Below are 16,629 nucleotides of genomic sequence, written 5' to 3' on the forward strand. Positions count from 1 at the left end.
CATGCGCCTCCTCCAGGTTTCAATACTTAAGGTTTGAGGAGGAAAAAAACCTTCTGGCTACAGTGTTCAAGGAAGGGAATAGAGGCTAACAAGAGTTATGCAGGGCTAATCCCTGGACTTCTGCTGGGGTGACGAGGTTGATGACATAGGGTTACCACTGTCCAATAGACAATCCGTGCCGGAGTTAAAAGAAAAAGGAGCCTCCTTCCTCTAAATGCTTTATGTATATCTTTTGGACAATGTTACACTATTTGATTTTGTAAAAACATACCATTTTACTGCCATCTTCAAGAAAAGTTATGTAAAAACTATGCGAAGCTACCCCTGTATACAATGTGATCATCCATCACTCATAGATGTGATGCCCTGCTATATAAGTGCACACCTTGTGCAACCTTATGCTGTGATGCGCCCGCCCCTTCCAGCCAGCCCTGGAGCTGCGAGCGTATAAGCCCGCAGCTGTGCCAGAAGCTCCCACATAAACAGGGAAATATTTGAATCCCATAATGAGAAATACCAGAGAGGAGAAAAGGCAGAGAGAAGAAGGGGTGGGGAAGAGAGAAAGGGACCTGGTTAGAACATGTGAACTCCTGGATCCACATGTGCCTGAAAGATTGCCTCTTTTTTTTCAATTATAGAGTATTTTATTTCTGTTGTTTGAAGTCAAAATATCCTCTTGTAACTCACCTATTCTGCTATTCAATACATTGGATCAAAAAGGCTGGAACAAGTGAAATAGATATCCTGGTAAGGCAGCATTAGCTAATTTGGAAAGGGGGAAAGAAGCAAAGCAATAGAAAGGCATCCTTGGGAACACAAATACTGTGATCCTAGTATTTAGGCATCAGTACCTCAGGCTATATTTGATAGAGACTGTATCCTTATTTAGTTTTTAATTTAAGGCTATTTAGTAGGCATTTGGTGCCAAAAAATATATTTGAAGAGCTGTGTTACAAGTAATAACACTTGATTTTTCACCTGCCCATGTGAAGATCTATGTTCTCCTCTTCCATTTCCAGGTCACAGCTTGCAATTGCTCAACAAATAGTTCTTGGCTGACTGTTGAATGTTGCCTTATTCTGTGTTCTCTCTTTGCTCTCCTCATTCTCCCCAAACATCTGGCAGCAATCATTATCTTCTTTTTGTTGCAGTCATTTGTGTGCATGTTTTATTTCCCTTGCTAAGCTGGAAGATCCTTGAGGGTAAGGGGCTAGGTATTATTTATCTTTTTACCTCGGACAATGTTCAGAATGGTGTTTTGTACCTAAGAAGCACTCATGTGTTGAATGAATCAGAATTGGTTTGCCATTCCCCACCGCCTTTATCGCACAATAACAGAAACATAAAGTGGGCAGAGCAGAAACGACGGCAAATAAATTGTCCTCTTAGTCGCAGAATGCAGTTTCTAGAACTTAAAGAATAATTAGTAGATTTTGAAATAATTTTGTTTTACAAAAATTTCATAAGACTGAAATACTCCAACCTTAAAGCTCTCGATAAACTCTAAAGGAGGGCTTTAATTGGCTCTTCCTGAGTCAAGTGTTTATTCCTGGGCCGATAACTGGGGCCATTGTCATAATAGAAAGTGTGATTTGTTACCAGAGAAAGAGGAAAGTGACACTGGGCTTGCAAGATATTTATATCTTCAGCCAGAGTGCATAGGATCTGGAACTTAATTGGTGACGCAGTATTTGTTTGAGATTATATGAATGAAAAATCTTTGTGTAAGAGTGATTAATCTAAAACTTGGCCAGTCATTGTCCTAGTGTCATATTAAATTGCAGGAGAATCTAGTTTTAGGCACAAAGATCATAAATATAAAATGTGTTTCCAGGCTTGGTTCTGTGTAGTCAGTAATCTATACACACCCACTCATTAATAAAAATGAAAGTTAAGGACTCAGTCCTAACATATGTTTAGCATTGTATTTTGCTAACAATCTCAGTTTTATTTTCTTTGTTCTCCCCTGTCCATCATCTTCTGCAGAAAATAATGTCTCCACTTTCAATTCCCTGTCTATTTAAATCCAATTTGTAATTTATAAAGTTGTCCTCCTTAAGGGCTGCTGCTTCTGCCACAGTAATGTACTCTGGCCATTATTATACTCTTCCATCTTTCATGGAGGTCTCCATCCATAGGTTTTGTTTTCATAGCTTTTGTTTTTTGGCGGTACGCGGGCCTCTCACTGTTGTGGCCTCTCCCAATGCGGAGCACAGGCTCCGGACGCACAGGCTCAGCGGCCATGGCTCACGGGCCCAGCCGCTCCGCGGCATGTGGCATCTTCCCGGACTGGGGCACGAACCCGTGTCCCCTGCATTGGCAGGGGGACTTTCAACCACTGTGCCACCAGGGAAGCCCTATACTTATGATTTTATATTTGCTTATTTACTTTTGTCTCCCCCGTCAGCTCAAGAGAGACTGTATTCATCTGTGTTAATCACTGCTGTGTTTCCTGAACATGTCTATACATCATACTGAAGAATGGTGCCTGAAATTTGGTAAGGGATCAATCAATTTTCTTGGCTGGATGAAGAAATGTGTTCATAAATTAATGAACAGATCTTCGGGGCTTCTGACTTGAGGACTAATGGGAAGAGGATGGCAAACGGTTGGGACAGGGTACTGCAAGAAGTAGTAGTTGAAGTACTCTGATAGCTATCCTAACAGATAAGATTGTGTTCATTTAAGTAGTTCTAATGAGAGAGCTGGGAACTAGGGACACACAGTATTAAGGTTTTTATAATGCATTCTGTAGAGTTCTTTTTAAGTCTGTACAAATATCATTGAAAATATATGCAAACATATACACCTCTGTTACTTTAATTAGTGCCTACGAGAGCCCCTCAAGGAAGGGGTAGTAGCAACTCTCAGTATCCCTCCTTTATGATGAGCTTAATTTATTCAAAGTTACATCATAATTTATTTGTAACTGTGAAACTAGACTTAGTTATTGAATAGACCCTCCCTAGGAACGTATGACATTAATAAAACCAACAAAACTTTGTTCAGTTTCCAATGATAGACACACTACAGACTCAATTATGGGCCATCCAGTTTAATGAAGGGAAGAAGTGATTGAACAAATATAGAGCAAACAGAATATGAAGTTTTATCCTCCATTAATATTAGTAACGGATAGTGTGGGCTCCAATGCCTTCAAGATAGCTTGAGACCATCATCTCTGTGTCATGGGCAGGGGGATGTTCAGCCAGGATGTCTTTCACTGTCACTGAGAAAAATTTCCATAATATATAATGATACCTACTGAAACTGATATGGGGCATTTGGGTAATAAGGAATCCATTAGCATATTTTTCCGGAAGCCTTGACTACAAAATGAAGACAGTAGATTTGGACACTTTCAGCCATGAAGAAGTTGTTTGGATATTCATCTTTATGCCTAATGAAATAAGCTTATTTCATCTCTGCAGCTTCCCATATACCATTTTCCCACCTCTGTTTTATGTTTGGAAAGACTTTTAGAAATTGAAAGTCAAGTTAAAAAGTGAGTGACAACTTAAATGATATATGGAATATTTTGCTGACTTACAAGAGCATGCAGAATTAAATATGACCCAGTTCAAATGTTTATTTTAACATGTATGTTGAGGTGGCGTTTCCAAGGTGCCAGAAAATGAGAATTCACCTTCCAGTGTGTGTTACCAGTTCTGTTCATTGCACAGAATCATCTTCATAAAACATAGTGTTTTCTATGTACCTGGTATATATCTCAATTAGTTTGAAGAATTTCTCAGATACCTCTTAATATGTAGTGCTCCAATTCCAATCTTGCCATGTCCTGTACCAGTGACACAGCACACAGGAGTTTTATTTCTCTTTATTTCTCTGGGTTGTTCAGAACCCAATGAAAGAACAATGGAATGGGATCCAAGAGATCAGGGTTCTTGTCCCAGATTTACCATAAAATAATTGTGTCCTCTTGGGAAAATTATAGTCATTCTAGGTCCCTTTTCTTTACTTTGACAGAGCTGCACTAGATGACCCGAAATAATACAGCCCTCTTTCAGTAGTAGCTTAGATGTTATTGGTATTCTGAAACAAATGAAGACAATGACACATGGAGCTGTGCAACATCTCTGTAACTCTGTTGTCTTAGAGTTGCCTCCATTTTACAGATGATAAGATGACTGTGCATAGAAGTAGATGTTTGGAACCAGCGGTTCCAAAGTAAGTGGAGGTAAACCGCACATTTCCTTCCTTCCTGAAGCTCACTTAGCCAAAACATAGGCTTCTGAATATTAAGCTGTAAAGCATATTATCAGTACATTTTAAAAGAAGCTATTCTTCTAGGATTTCCAATTAATAGCAGGAGGTTTTGAAATTCTTAAAAGATCATCTAATTTTGTGAGATTTACAGCTCTATTTTCCTGTCAAGCAAGTTGTATTAGTGCCAGACAGTCATCTGAGCTTCTGGATGCTTCTCTGAACCTCTTGAAGTTTTCTTCTTGCTATCTGAAATTCATGCCAGATAAGCCTTTTTCTAGAGCGTATGTACAGACTTGTGTATTTTTATATAGGAAAGCGATGCAGTGAGTCAAGTCGGGGGTTAAGCCCTCATTCTCAGAGTGGTATTGAGCTCCTGGTGAAATATAATCATCATTTCCTCAGAATCAAAAAGCAGTTATCTCAGGTGTATAATCCCATTAACTATTTATACATTTACGTATGATACATGTATTCATTGTACCTACGAGGTGTGTTCTCTTTGGGAAGTACAAAGCTCTTAGAGACATAGGTTGTTCATTTTTTGCTTTCCCACAAATAGTGTGACCCTTGAGCAGGAAGGTTTATATTTTACTAACATCTAGAACCAGCAGTTAACACGGTGTCTAAGATGTAGTCAATAAATATGAAATAGATAAATGAACACATTTGAGCCATTGGGCCATTTGAGGACAATCAGTGTTCCAACCGGCTTGCTGGAGGGCGATATCTGCGAGCCTAAACCAGGCTTTCTCAGCCTCAGCATGACTGCTGGGTGGGGTTGGATGCTTCTTTGCTGTGGGCCTGTCCTGTGATGGAAGGACTTTTAGCCTCGCGTAAGCTGTGACCATCCAAAGTGTCCCAAGACACTTTCAAATGTCTCCTGGGTGCAAAATTGCCCCTGGTTGAGAACCACGGCCCCAAGCCCTTCCATATTGGGATGTACTTGCTCTCTCTCCCATTCTCTCCCCCCCCCCACATACACAAAACCCAAGAAAATCATGGTTCCTGTGTTAAAACTGGGGAGATCAACGTGCTCTTCATGTAGGTAGAATGAGCGGAAAGGAAAAAGACGCTGACTTGTGTGTAGTCAGTGGACAGAGTGGGAACCCCCTCAACGCCAAGACTGAAAAGAGTCTTAGGATGTGGGTGTGTTTCTGGCTCCCTCTGGGAAGTGGCAATGCCCCTGGTTGAACAAGCCAACATTCGAACGCCTCTACCCTGTGCACTTTGGAATCGGGCTTGCTGTGGGCGAGATGAGGAGTGATGGCGAGGCTGCAGAGATGAAGGCGCCTCTGAAGGTGCTGACTGTCTCCTCCCACACTACTTGGGACAGGGGAGAACTACCCAGCTTCGGAGAGATACCCATTGCTCAGACAATGACGATCCTGTCTTGGACCTAAACATCGGGATGAAAGAGGGCTACTGACAAGACAGACGTTGTGCAAGCATGGGGTTGCACTTTCATTACAGACATTGAGGCAAACATTTCACTCCTGGTGATATAAGACCTCCCCTATTTTTAGGAACTTACAAGAAGCAGTATTGCTTGTTCTTACCGGCCAGAAGGAAAGGCGGGAGAACGAGCACACTGCAGTGCGCCCCCATATCCACTAGATGGCGGTGTACATCTTCCTCAGAAGCCAGGCGGGCAGCGCTTTGGGCAGCTCGTTGGCCTAAGCAAGACAAGGGCCACTTTTCTTTCCGGAGACAGGCGTCTCTTCTCATTGTGGGCACAAACAGCCCCAAACAATTGCACTGACCACACAGCTCTAAGTCACGTTCCAGGGCACTGCCGTCTGTTCAGGAGTGAATGCTGGGAAAATGAACCACGCTGCTAATTTGCTTGATTGGGGTGAAAATAAGATCTCAAGTGACAGTGGGTGTAATTTATTTTTCCAACAAGAATAGGGGCAAAGCCATTTCATCCACCCCCCCACAACTGCTACCATAAATGAAAGCAATCACCTAATTAGTCCTGAATTACTAACTGGCAGGGTAAAGATCTGCTGGAAGTCAAGCTGAAGTGGGGAGTCTGGAGAAAGGGATGTGATTTCTGCAGGGGAGGAGGGGAGGGGTAGGGCGCGGTGGGAGGGGCGGGAGGGGAGGGGAAGGCCTGAAGCCCATTGTGAGGTCCTGCGCCCCTGTGGTCTGGGGGCCGTGCTGGCCCTGACCCTGGGAGAAAAAGAGGCTCAGTGATGTCTTCAGGCCGTTCATTTTGTGCAGGAGAATGACTTTATAAAGTGAAGGAAAAAGAACCTGTTGGAGAAAACCTATCCGAGAGTTTCTCTGAAAATGCTACAGATGGAGATGAACTGGCTTGGGAAGGAGAGCACAGCCCTGTGGCGCCTGGCCACCCCGCTGCTGGTGGACCCCCCCAGGAAGGTTCTGTCACGGAAACGACAGGCAGATCTGAAACCAAGTTGGGCTTTACGTCATTAAGAAATCCCCCAAAGGAATGAAATAAAGGACTCCTTTCACACCTTGGGTTTTGCATGTGTCCTGAGGAAGCGCCTCTTCCCCAGCTGAGACAGCGCGCTGTCCCCGCGACCCAGTGAGCGGCCCTCGTCCTGCGGGGAAAGCAAAACAGCAGCGGGGTGGGGGCGCGCCCAGAGCTGCCCCTCTCGCCATTGATTTGTTCAGGGGTGACTTCTTGCGTTCTAGTTAGATGTGACTTAAATCGAAGTGCTTTCCTAAGGCGATTTATCACAACTGTGAACGGTCAGTTTGCACAGCTGCTGCTCTTTTAGGGAAACGCACAGGCTCGGGAGGGGAGCGCGGGCTCCCCTCTTTCCCACGGACCGGCCCGCGTGCCCCTCGCCCACCAGAAATATGTGCGCCGCGTCCTCAGAGGCCGCCGCTTCTGTGCTCTGGCTCCTCTGCTGTTTCTGGCTGCTGAACAGCCATCTCCTCTCTCCTGGGAGGGGCAGCTGGTTTCCTTTTGGGGCGCTCCCCTTCTCCCCGTCTCAGCTCCTGCAGCGGAGACGAGGCTGCCCCTCTCTCCCTGCACGCTGTGGGCTGGGTGTGCAACCCGGCTCGGGCCACAGCCCCCCCCCCCCGCCCCCGTCCCCGCCGACCCCGCTCGGCGCCCACCACAGCCGGCAAAGCCCACACGGGGCGCCCAGTTAAAGCTGAACCGCAGATGAAAACCACGACTTTTTAGGGTGTCTTCAACATTGCATGCAACATACTTCTACTAAAAAAATTACTGTTTATCTGAAGTTCAGCTTTAACGAGGCGGGCATCCTGTATTTTGTCTGGCAGCCTTCTTGGTTCTAAAGAAAATGTTTGTCCAGAGCAGGTCAAATTGGAATCAGCCTAGGACTTTTAACTGGAGCTTTGGGGAACAAATACTTAAAAGGTATCTGTTGGGACTGCTAGGCTGGTAGGATTCATGCTTGCAACCGCTGGGAGCCAGCTTTGCTATCATGTGGGGAGAGCTGCTTGAACTAGAAGCCAACACCACAGAGAGCAGACCTGTTTCATTTGAACAGGTGGATCCAGCTGTTCTTGAAGCTGGCCTGGTGGGTGGTAGAGGTCAGGGTGCTGATGGCCAGGAGGGATAATAATTCCCTACCCCTCAAATTGGTAAGTGAAAACAGCAGGGCTGAATGTGCCCACGGGGCATGGCTTCTGTTCAACTGGAAGAGTGGTGAATGGCTATTGGGTGACCAAAACAGTCGGTCTACTATATTCTTACTTTGTTTGCTAATTGTTTTGCTGCATGTAAACTCTTTGTTGCATTAGCTCTTGTTCATGACATCATGTCTGGAGACAGGGTCTGATAGACTTACATGTGGAATTGGAGACTTCAATTTCAAATCTGCCTCTGCCTGGTTGAGTGGCTTTAGGTTTCTCGTAACCTCTACAAAGTTGAGTTTCTGGGTCTGAAACCTAAGGACAGAGGTGATCGTAATCCATTTGGACTGCTATAACAAAATACCAGAGCCTGGGTAGCTTATGAACAACAGAAATTTATTTCTCATAGTTCTGGAGGTTGGAAGTCTAAGATCAGTGTGCGAGCAGATTCACAGTCCGGTGAGTATCCTCTTCCTGGGTCACAGTTGGCGTGTTTTCTCTGTAACGTCCCATGGCAGAAAGGTTGAGGGACCTCTGCGGGGTCTCTTTTATGAGGGCACTAATTTTGTTCATGAGGGCTCTACCCTCATGACCTTATCACCTCCCAAATGCCACACCTCCTGATACCATCACTTTGGGGGTTAGGATTTCAACATATGAATTTTGGGGGAGGCAAATGTTAAATCTATAGCAGAGGTACTTTCCCCATAGGATGGGGGAGAGGGAAAGTATGTAAGCACCTGTCATAGGGCCAGGTGTGGAGCAGGTGCCCCATACAGATGTTATTACAAAATATTGAGTATAGTTCCCTATGCCATAGAGGAGATCCTTCTATCTATTCTATGCCTTCTTTGAATGACCATAGCACTTGTTGTCTGAATCATTTTTATGTCTGTTGTTGCTTTGTGACTGAAAATGAAAAATGTCTATTTGTCCATGTCCTGGCCCTTACATAAAAATGTGTTCATTTATCTATTTCATATTTATTGACTACATCTTAGACACCGTGTTAACTGCTGGTTCTAGATGTTAGTAAAATATAAACCTTCCTGCTCAAGGGTCACACTATTTGTGGGAAAGCAAAAAATGAACAACCTATGTCTCTAAGAGCTTTGTACTTCCCAAAGAGAACACACCTCGTAGGTACAATGAATACATGTATCATACGTAAATGTATAAATAGTTAATGGGATTATACACCTGAGATAACTGCTTTTTGATTCTGAGGAAATGATGATTATATTTCACCAGGAGCTCAATACCACTCTGAGAATGAGGGCTTAACCCCCGACTTGACTCACTGCATCGCTTTCCTATATAAAAATACACAAGTCTGTACATACGCTCTAGAAAAAGGCTTATCTGGCATGAATTTCAGATAGCAAGAAGAAAACTTCAAGAGGTTCAGAGAAGCATCCAGAAGCTCAGATGACTGTCTGGCACTAATACAACTTGCTTGACAGGAAAATAGAGCTGTAAATCTCACAAAATTAGATGATCTTTTAAGAATTTCAAAACCTCCTGCTATTAATTGGAAATCCTAGAAGAATAGCTTCTTTTAAAATGTACTGATAATATGCTTTACAGCTTAATATTCAGAAGCCTATGTTTTGGCTAAGTGAGCTTCAGGAAGGAAGGAAATGTGTGGTTTACCTCCACTTACTTTGGAACCGCTGGTTCCAAACATCTACTTCTATGCACAGTCATCTTATCATCTGTAAAATGGAGGCAACTCTAAGACAACAGAGTTACAGAGATGTTGCACAGCTCCATGTGTCATTGTCTTCATTTGTTTCAGAATACCAATAACATCTAAGCTACTACTGAAAGAGGGCTGTATTATTTCGGGTCATCTAGTGCAGCTCTGTCAAAGTAAAGAAAAGGGACCTAGAATGACTATAATTTTCCCAAGAGGACACAATTATTTTATGGTAAATCTGGGACAAGAACCCTGATCTCTTGGATCCCATTCCATTGTTCTTTCATTGGGTTCTGAACAACCCAGAGAAATAAAGAGAAATAAAACTCCTGTGTGCTGTGTCACTGGTACAGGACATGGCAAGATTGGAATTGGAGCACTACATATTAAGAGGTATCTGAGAAATTCTTCAAACTAATTGAGATATATACCAGGTACATAGAAAACACTATGTTTTATGAAGATGATTCTGTGCAATGAACAGAACTGGTAACACACACTGGAAGGTGAATTCTCATTTTCTGGCACCTTGGAAACGCCACCTCAACATACATGTTAAAATAAACATTTGAACTGGGTCATATTTAATTCTGCATGCTCTTGTAAGTCAGCAAAATATTCCATATATCATTTAAGTTGTCACTCACTTTTTAACTTGACTTTCAATTTCTAAAAGTCTTTCCAAACATAAAACAGAGGTGGGAAAATGGTATATGGGAAGCTGCAGAGATGAAATAAGCTTATTTCATTAGGCATAAAGATGAATATCCAAACAACTTCTTCATGGCTGAAAGTGTCCAAATCTACTGTCTTCATTTTGTAGTCAAGGCTTCCGGAAAAATATGCTAATGGATTCCTTATTACCCAAATGCCCCATATCAGTTTCAGTAGGTATCATTATATATTATGGAAATTTTTCTCAGTGACAGTGAAAGACATCCTGGCTGAACATCCCCCTGCCCATGACACAGAGATGATGGTCTCAAGCTATCTTGAAGGCATTGGAGCCCACACTATCCGTTACTAATATTAATGGAGGATAAAACTTCATATTCTGTTTGCTCTATATTTGTTCAATCACTTCTTCCCTTCATTAAACTGGATGGCCCATAATTGAGTCTGTAGTGTGTCTATCATTGGAAACTGAACAAAGTTTTGTTGGTTTTATTAATGTCATACGTTCCTAGGGAGGGTCTATTCAATAACTAAGTCTAGTTTCACAGTTACAAATAAATTATGATGTAACTTTGAATAAATTAAGCTCATCATAAAGGAGGGATACTGAGAGTTGCTACTACCCCTTCCTTGAGGGGCTCTCGTAGGCACTAATTAAAGTAACAGAGGTGTATATGTTTGCATATATTTTCAATGATATTTGTACAGACTTAAAAAGAACTCTACAGAATGCATTATAAAAACCTTAATGCTGTGTGTCCCTAGTTCCCAGCTCTCTCATTAGAACTACTTAAATGAACACAATCTTATCTGTTAGGATAGCTATCAGAGTACTTCAACTACTACTTCTTGCAGTACCCTGTCCCAACCGTTTGCCATCCTCTTCCCATTAGTCCTCAAGTCAGAAGCCCCGAAGATCTGTTCATTAATTTATGAACACATTTCTTCATCCAGCCAAGAAAATTGATTGATCCCTTACCAAATTTCAGGCACCATTCTTCAGTATGATGTATAGACATGTTCAGGAAACACAGCAGTGATTAACACAGATGAATACAGTCTCTCTTGAGCTGACGGGGGAGACAAAAGTAAATAAGCAAATATAAAATCATAAGTATAGGGCTTCCCTGGTGGCACAGTGGTTGAAAGTCCCCCTGCCAATGCAGGGGACACGGGTTCGTGCCCCAGTCCGGGAAGATGCCACATGCCGCGGAGCGGCTGGGCCCGTGAGCCATGGCCGCTGAGCCTGTGCGTCCGGAGCCTGTGCTCCGCATTGGGAGAGGCCACAACAGTGAGAGGCCCGCGTACCGCCAAAAAAAAAAAGCTATGAAAACAAAACCTATGGATGGAGACCTCCATGAAAGATGGAAGAGTATAATAATGGCCAGAGTACATTACTGTGGCAGAAGCAGCAGCCCTTAAGGAGGACAACTTTATAAATTACAAATTGGATTTAAATAGACAGGGAATTGAAAGTGGAGACATTATTTTCTGCAGAAGATGATGGACAGGGGAGAACAAAGAAAATAAAACTGAGATTGTTAGCAAAATACAATGCTAAACATATGTTAGGACTGAGTCCTTAACTTTCATTTTTATTAATGAGTGGGTGTGTATAGATTACTGACTACACAGAACCAAGCCTGGAAACACATTTTATATTTATGATCTTTGTGCCTAAAACTAGATTCTCCTGCAATTTAATATGACACTAGGACAATGACTGGCCAAGTTTTAGATTAATCACTCTTACACAAAGATTTTTCATTCATATAATCTCAAACAAATACTGCGTCACCAATTAAGTTCCAGATCCTATGCACTCTGGCTGAAGATATAAATATCTTGCAAGCCCAGTGTCACTTTCCTCTTTCTCTGGTAACAAATCACACTTTCTATTATGACAATGGCCCCAGTTATCGGCCCAGGAATAAACACTTGACTCAGGAAGAGCCAATTAAAGCCCTCCTTTAGAGTTTATCGAGAGCTTTAAGGTTGGAGTATTTCAGTCTTATGAAATTTTTGTAAAACAAAATTATTTCAAAATCTACTAATTATTCTTTAAGTTCTAGAAACTGCATTCTGCGACTAAGAGGACAATTTATTTGCCGTCGTTTCTGCTCTGCCCACTTTATGTTTCTGTTATTGTGCGATAAAGGCGGTGGGGAATGGCAAACCAATTCTGATTCATTCAACACATGAGTGCTTCTTAGGTACAAAACACCATTCTGAACATTGTCCGAGGTAAAAAGATAAATAATACCTAGCCCCTTACCCTCAAGGATCTTCCAGCTTAGCAAGGGAAATAAAACATGCACACAAATGACTGCAACAAAAAGAAGATAATGATTGCTGCCAGATGTTTGGGGAGAATGAGGAGAGCAAAGAGAGAACACAGAATAAGGCAACATTCAACAGTCAGCCAAGAACTATTTGTTGAGCAATTGCAAGCTGTGACCTGGAAATGGAAGAGGAGAACATAGATCTTCACATGGGCAGGTGAAAAATCAAGTGTTATTACTTGTAACACAGCTCTTCAAATATATTTTTTGGCACCAAATGCCTACTAAATAGCCTTAAATTAAAAACTAAATAAGGATACAGTCTCTATCAAATATAGCCTGAGGTACTGATGCCTAAATACTAGGATCACAGTATTTGTGTTCCCAAGGATGCCTTTCTATTGCTTTGCTTCTTTCCCCCTTTCCAAATTAGCTAATGCTGCCTTACCAGGATATCTATTTCACTTGTTCCAGCCTTTTTGATCCAATGTATTGAATAGCAGAATAGGTGAGTTACAAGAGGATATTTTGACTTCAAACAACAGAAATAAAATACTCTATAATTGAAAAAAAAGAGGCAATCTTTCAGGCACATGTGGATCCAGGAGTTCACATGTTCTAACCAGGTCCCTTTCTCTCTTCCCCACCCCTTCTTCTCTCTGCCTTTTCTCCTCTCTGGTATTTCTCATTATGGGATTCAAATATTTCCCTGTTTATGTGGGAGCTTCTGGCACAGCTGCGGGCTTATACGCTCGCAGCTCCAGGGCTGGCTGGAAGGGGCGGGCGCATCACAGCATAAGGTTGCACAAGGTGTGCACTTATATAGCAGGGCATCACATCTATGAGTGATGGATGATCACATTGTATACAGGGGTAGCTTCGCATAGTTTTTACATAACTTTTCTTGAAGATGGCAGTAAAATGGTATGTTTTTACAAAATCAAATAGTGTAACATTGTCCAAAAGATATACATAAAGCATTTAGAGGAAGGAGGCTCCTTTTTCTTTTAACTCTGGCACGGATTGTCTATTGGACAGTGGTAACCCTATGTCATCAACCTCGTCACCCCAGCAGAAGTCCAGGGATTAGCCCTGCATAACTCTTGTTAGCCTCTATTCCCTTCCTTGAACACTGTAGCCAGAAGGTTTTTTTCCTCCTCAAACCTTAAGTATTGAAACCTGGAGGAGGCGCATGTCTGAAAAGAAAATGATGGACTGGACTCTCCCTAGAAGGAAGATAAATGGGTGGTCAACAAGAAAAAATATAAAATCCTCTGTACCAGGAAATGTTTGAAGTGTTGTTTGGGTATCAAAAAACGGGTGCCCTACACATAAAGCAACAAAGGATATTGGTCTAAAAAGAACACCATGGCCAAAGGTGCATGGCCTATTTCAACAGAGGATTTGAAAGTTAAAAGTTAACCTGTAAAACATTCAATTCAATTTCATCATTTTACAGATGGGCAAAGTAAAACTCAGGCACAGGAACAGAAGTGCCAAGGTCAGACAGGTGGTTGGTGGAAGAGACAACCAACTTCCCAACTTCTGACATTTTAGGTGTGTGTGTGTGTGCTGTTTTGTTTATGTGCAAGGACATTTTTCTTTAGTACACTAACATTACAACAGAAAGTATAGTCTTGTTTTGGTTTTCTCTGCGCCCTCAATTCTGTATAAGGCAGTTTCGCTGCACTCCAACAGAAAGGCTCAGCAAGAGTAGAGACCACCATAAGCAGTACACGTGGGCACCAAGGGCAGATACATTGCCCTTCCTTGTGTAGGAACTAGGGCCACTTGTTGCTTTAATGGGCCAAGTTTGGGCTGGACCTGCAGGAGGGGACACCTTTGAAAAACAGCTTCCTAACTGCACTACAACCTGCTCTGGCATCCTGATTCCACTCCCCAAACCCCCCAAATCTTCAGCCAGAAAAAAAAAAAAAAGAAGAAGAATGGATCACTGGATCGATGGGGAGATTTCTGTCTGCTCCTCCTACTGCCACCTGTTTCTTGCTATTTCCTGCCCGAGGAAACCTGACATCAGCCCAAAAGCATCTCTGGAAATGGGTAGGAGGGAGCCTTACACTTGTCAGCGCCAGAGAAGAAAGTGTGCTCTGCAGAGTTCTCAGTTGTTCCATCTCTTGCGATGAAAGGAAGAAAAGGAGCGAATCCGCCACAGATTTACTGGAGACCAGGGTTACTTCATCCGGCTCCGGCCACAGTAACCCCTGAAGACCAAAGATGCATTTCCATTCCCAGCATTTCTTGTTGGCGTCTTTCCCTACAGGCTAGCCCAGTGCCTGGCCCCGGAGAAGTCTCTGCGTAAAGGTTCTTTAGGTCATAAATCAGGCTCCTGTGTGTATGTGTGTTTTTCTTAGGAAAAACTGGCACAGACGAATTAGCAGTACAGACTGGGGTCTCCCTACTACCCTTCATGCTTGGCGGCATCACCTTCGACTACCTCGCATCCTCCCGGCGCTGACAGTCCCGGCTCCGGACCTCAGGGTTGGAAGCAGTCAGCCCCAGCTAGAACCGCCCTGTCCGGGGCTGATGCCACCCTGTGCCTAGAATGTGCGTGTGGGTGCAGGCGGGCGAGCGAGCGGCTTCTACGGTGAGACCGAAGCAGGAGCTCAGCCTTCGCCTGCGACCTGCAATCCCCAGATTCCCTGGGGACCTCGAAACTCCCAATCGGAGGTACACCGCCCCCCCACAGCCGCCCACCCATTCCCTCCCCCCTTACCTCAGCACGCAGCCCCTCCCTGCGTGATGATGCATAACCCTGGGGAGGGTGGGCGCTGGGAAGGGTGGGGAGAGCCTGAGAGCGAGCGAGGGTGGGAGGGAGTGGGCGGAGGAGGAGACGGAGCCGAACGCGCATTTAAAGCGATAGCCATCCTCGCTCTCTCCCCAGTGCTGGGCTGTTGGAGAGCTCGAGCTGCAAGCCACCGAGCGCGAGCTCGAGCGCGGCGCGCTGGCCGGGGAACCCAAGAGCGCACGGCGCCCCAAGCTGGCAGGCGCCGCGGGACCCCCCACCCTCGCCGGCTGCCCTTCCCTGGGCGCCCCTACCCTCCTCGCCCGCAGGAGACCCTGGGCTTCCCCGGAGGAGCTCACCCCAAGGGGCCAGGACTCCGGCGAGCCCGCCACCGTCCCCTCGAGTGCCGCCGCCACCACCGCAGCCGCGGGAGCAGCATGGTCCAGCTGGGGAAGCTGCTCCGCGCCCTGACTCTGGTGACGGTTCCCTGCTGCGTGCTGGAGGTGCTTCTGTGCGCGCTGGCGGCGGCGGCGCGCGGCCAGGAGATGTACGCCCCGCACTCCATTCGGATCGAGGGGGACGTCACCCTCGGGGGGCTGTTCCCGGTGCACGCGAAGGGTCCCAGCGGAGTGCCCTGCGGCGACATCAAGAGGGAGAACGGGATCCACAGGCTGGAAGCGATGCTCTACGCCCTGGACCAGATCAACAGCGATCCCAACCTGCTGCCCAACGTGACGCTGGGAGCGCGGATCCTGGACACTTGTTCCAGGGACACTTATGCGCTCGAACAGTCGCTCACTTTCGTCCAGGCGCTCATCCAGAAGGACACCTCCGAAGTGCGCTGCACCAACGGCGAGCCTCCGGTTTTCGTCAAGCCCGAGAAAGTAGTTGGAGTGATTGGGGCTTCGGAAAGTTCGGTCTCCATCCTGGTAGCCAACATCCTGAGGCTTTTCCAGGTAGGGGGGCGCTCCCTCCGGGGCAGAGCGCGCCGTAGCTCCCCGCGCTCTTTATCCTGAAGGCTGGCTTGGACTCCAGGGGTGCGGGGTCTGGTCAGCCTTCGCTCATTTCCACCCTGGAGATCCTGCCGAATCCCTCCCACCTCACCCGAGGAGGTACTTTCCCTGCTTGATTCATTTCCCTTCCATCTCTCCCCTGTCCGCGCTCCACTCCATCCGGCTTGACATTCTGGATTTATGGCCCCATTGACAAGAAACAAGTCTCCGAAAAACAAGGCGATGATTTAAATGGGTTTGCATTCGAGTGAAATATGGTTCCAAAACAGGCTTGTAAAAGTGCCGGGCTCCTGTGAGAGCCACTTAGGCGCAAGGAATATGAAAGATGAGAAGACGCCTAGAAACTAGGCATTTCTCAACTCCTCAGCTTCCCTGCCCCAAGCCGCCCGACAAGCTGCAGCTCCCTTGGAAAAT

At 44.9% G+C, this 16,629-nt stretch overlaps 1 protein-coding gene across 1 annotated transcript in view; it reads left to right on the forward strand.

Moving 5' to 3' along the window:
- Positions 1–7,652: 7,652 nt before the first annotated feature.
- Positions 7,653–16,629, forward strand: part of LOC309835251 (metabotropic glutamate receptor 7-like) — a gene marked incomplete at its 5' end in the record, with an annotated part of 60,059 nt that continues 51,082 nt past the window's right edge. The window contains 2 exons of the mRNA XM_082674665.1: positions 7,653–7,761; positions 15,362–16,158. Coding sequence (XP_082530791.1) covers positions 7,653–7,761; positions 15,362–16,158 — 906 coding nt within the window. The remainder of the gene's footprint in view (positions 7,762–15,361; positions 16,159–16,629) is intronic.

Source organism: Grampus griseus (assembly GCF_964374135.1).
Source record: "Grampus griseus genome assembly, chromosome: 17".
Lineage (NCBI taxonomy): Eukaryota > Metazoa > Chordata > Mammalia > Artiodactyla > Delphinidae > Grampus > Grampus griseus.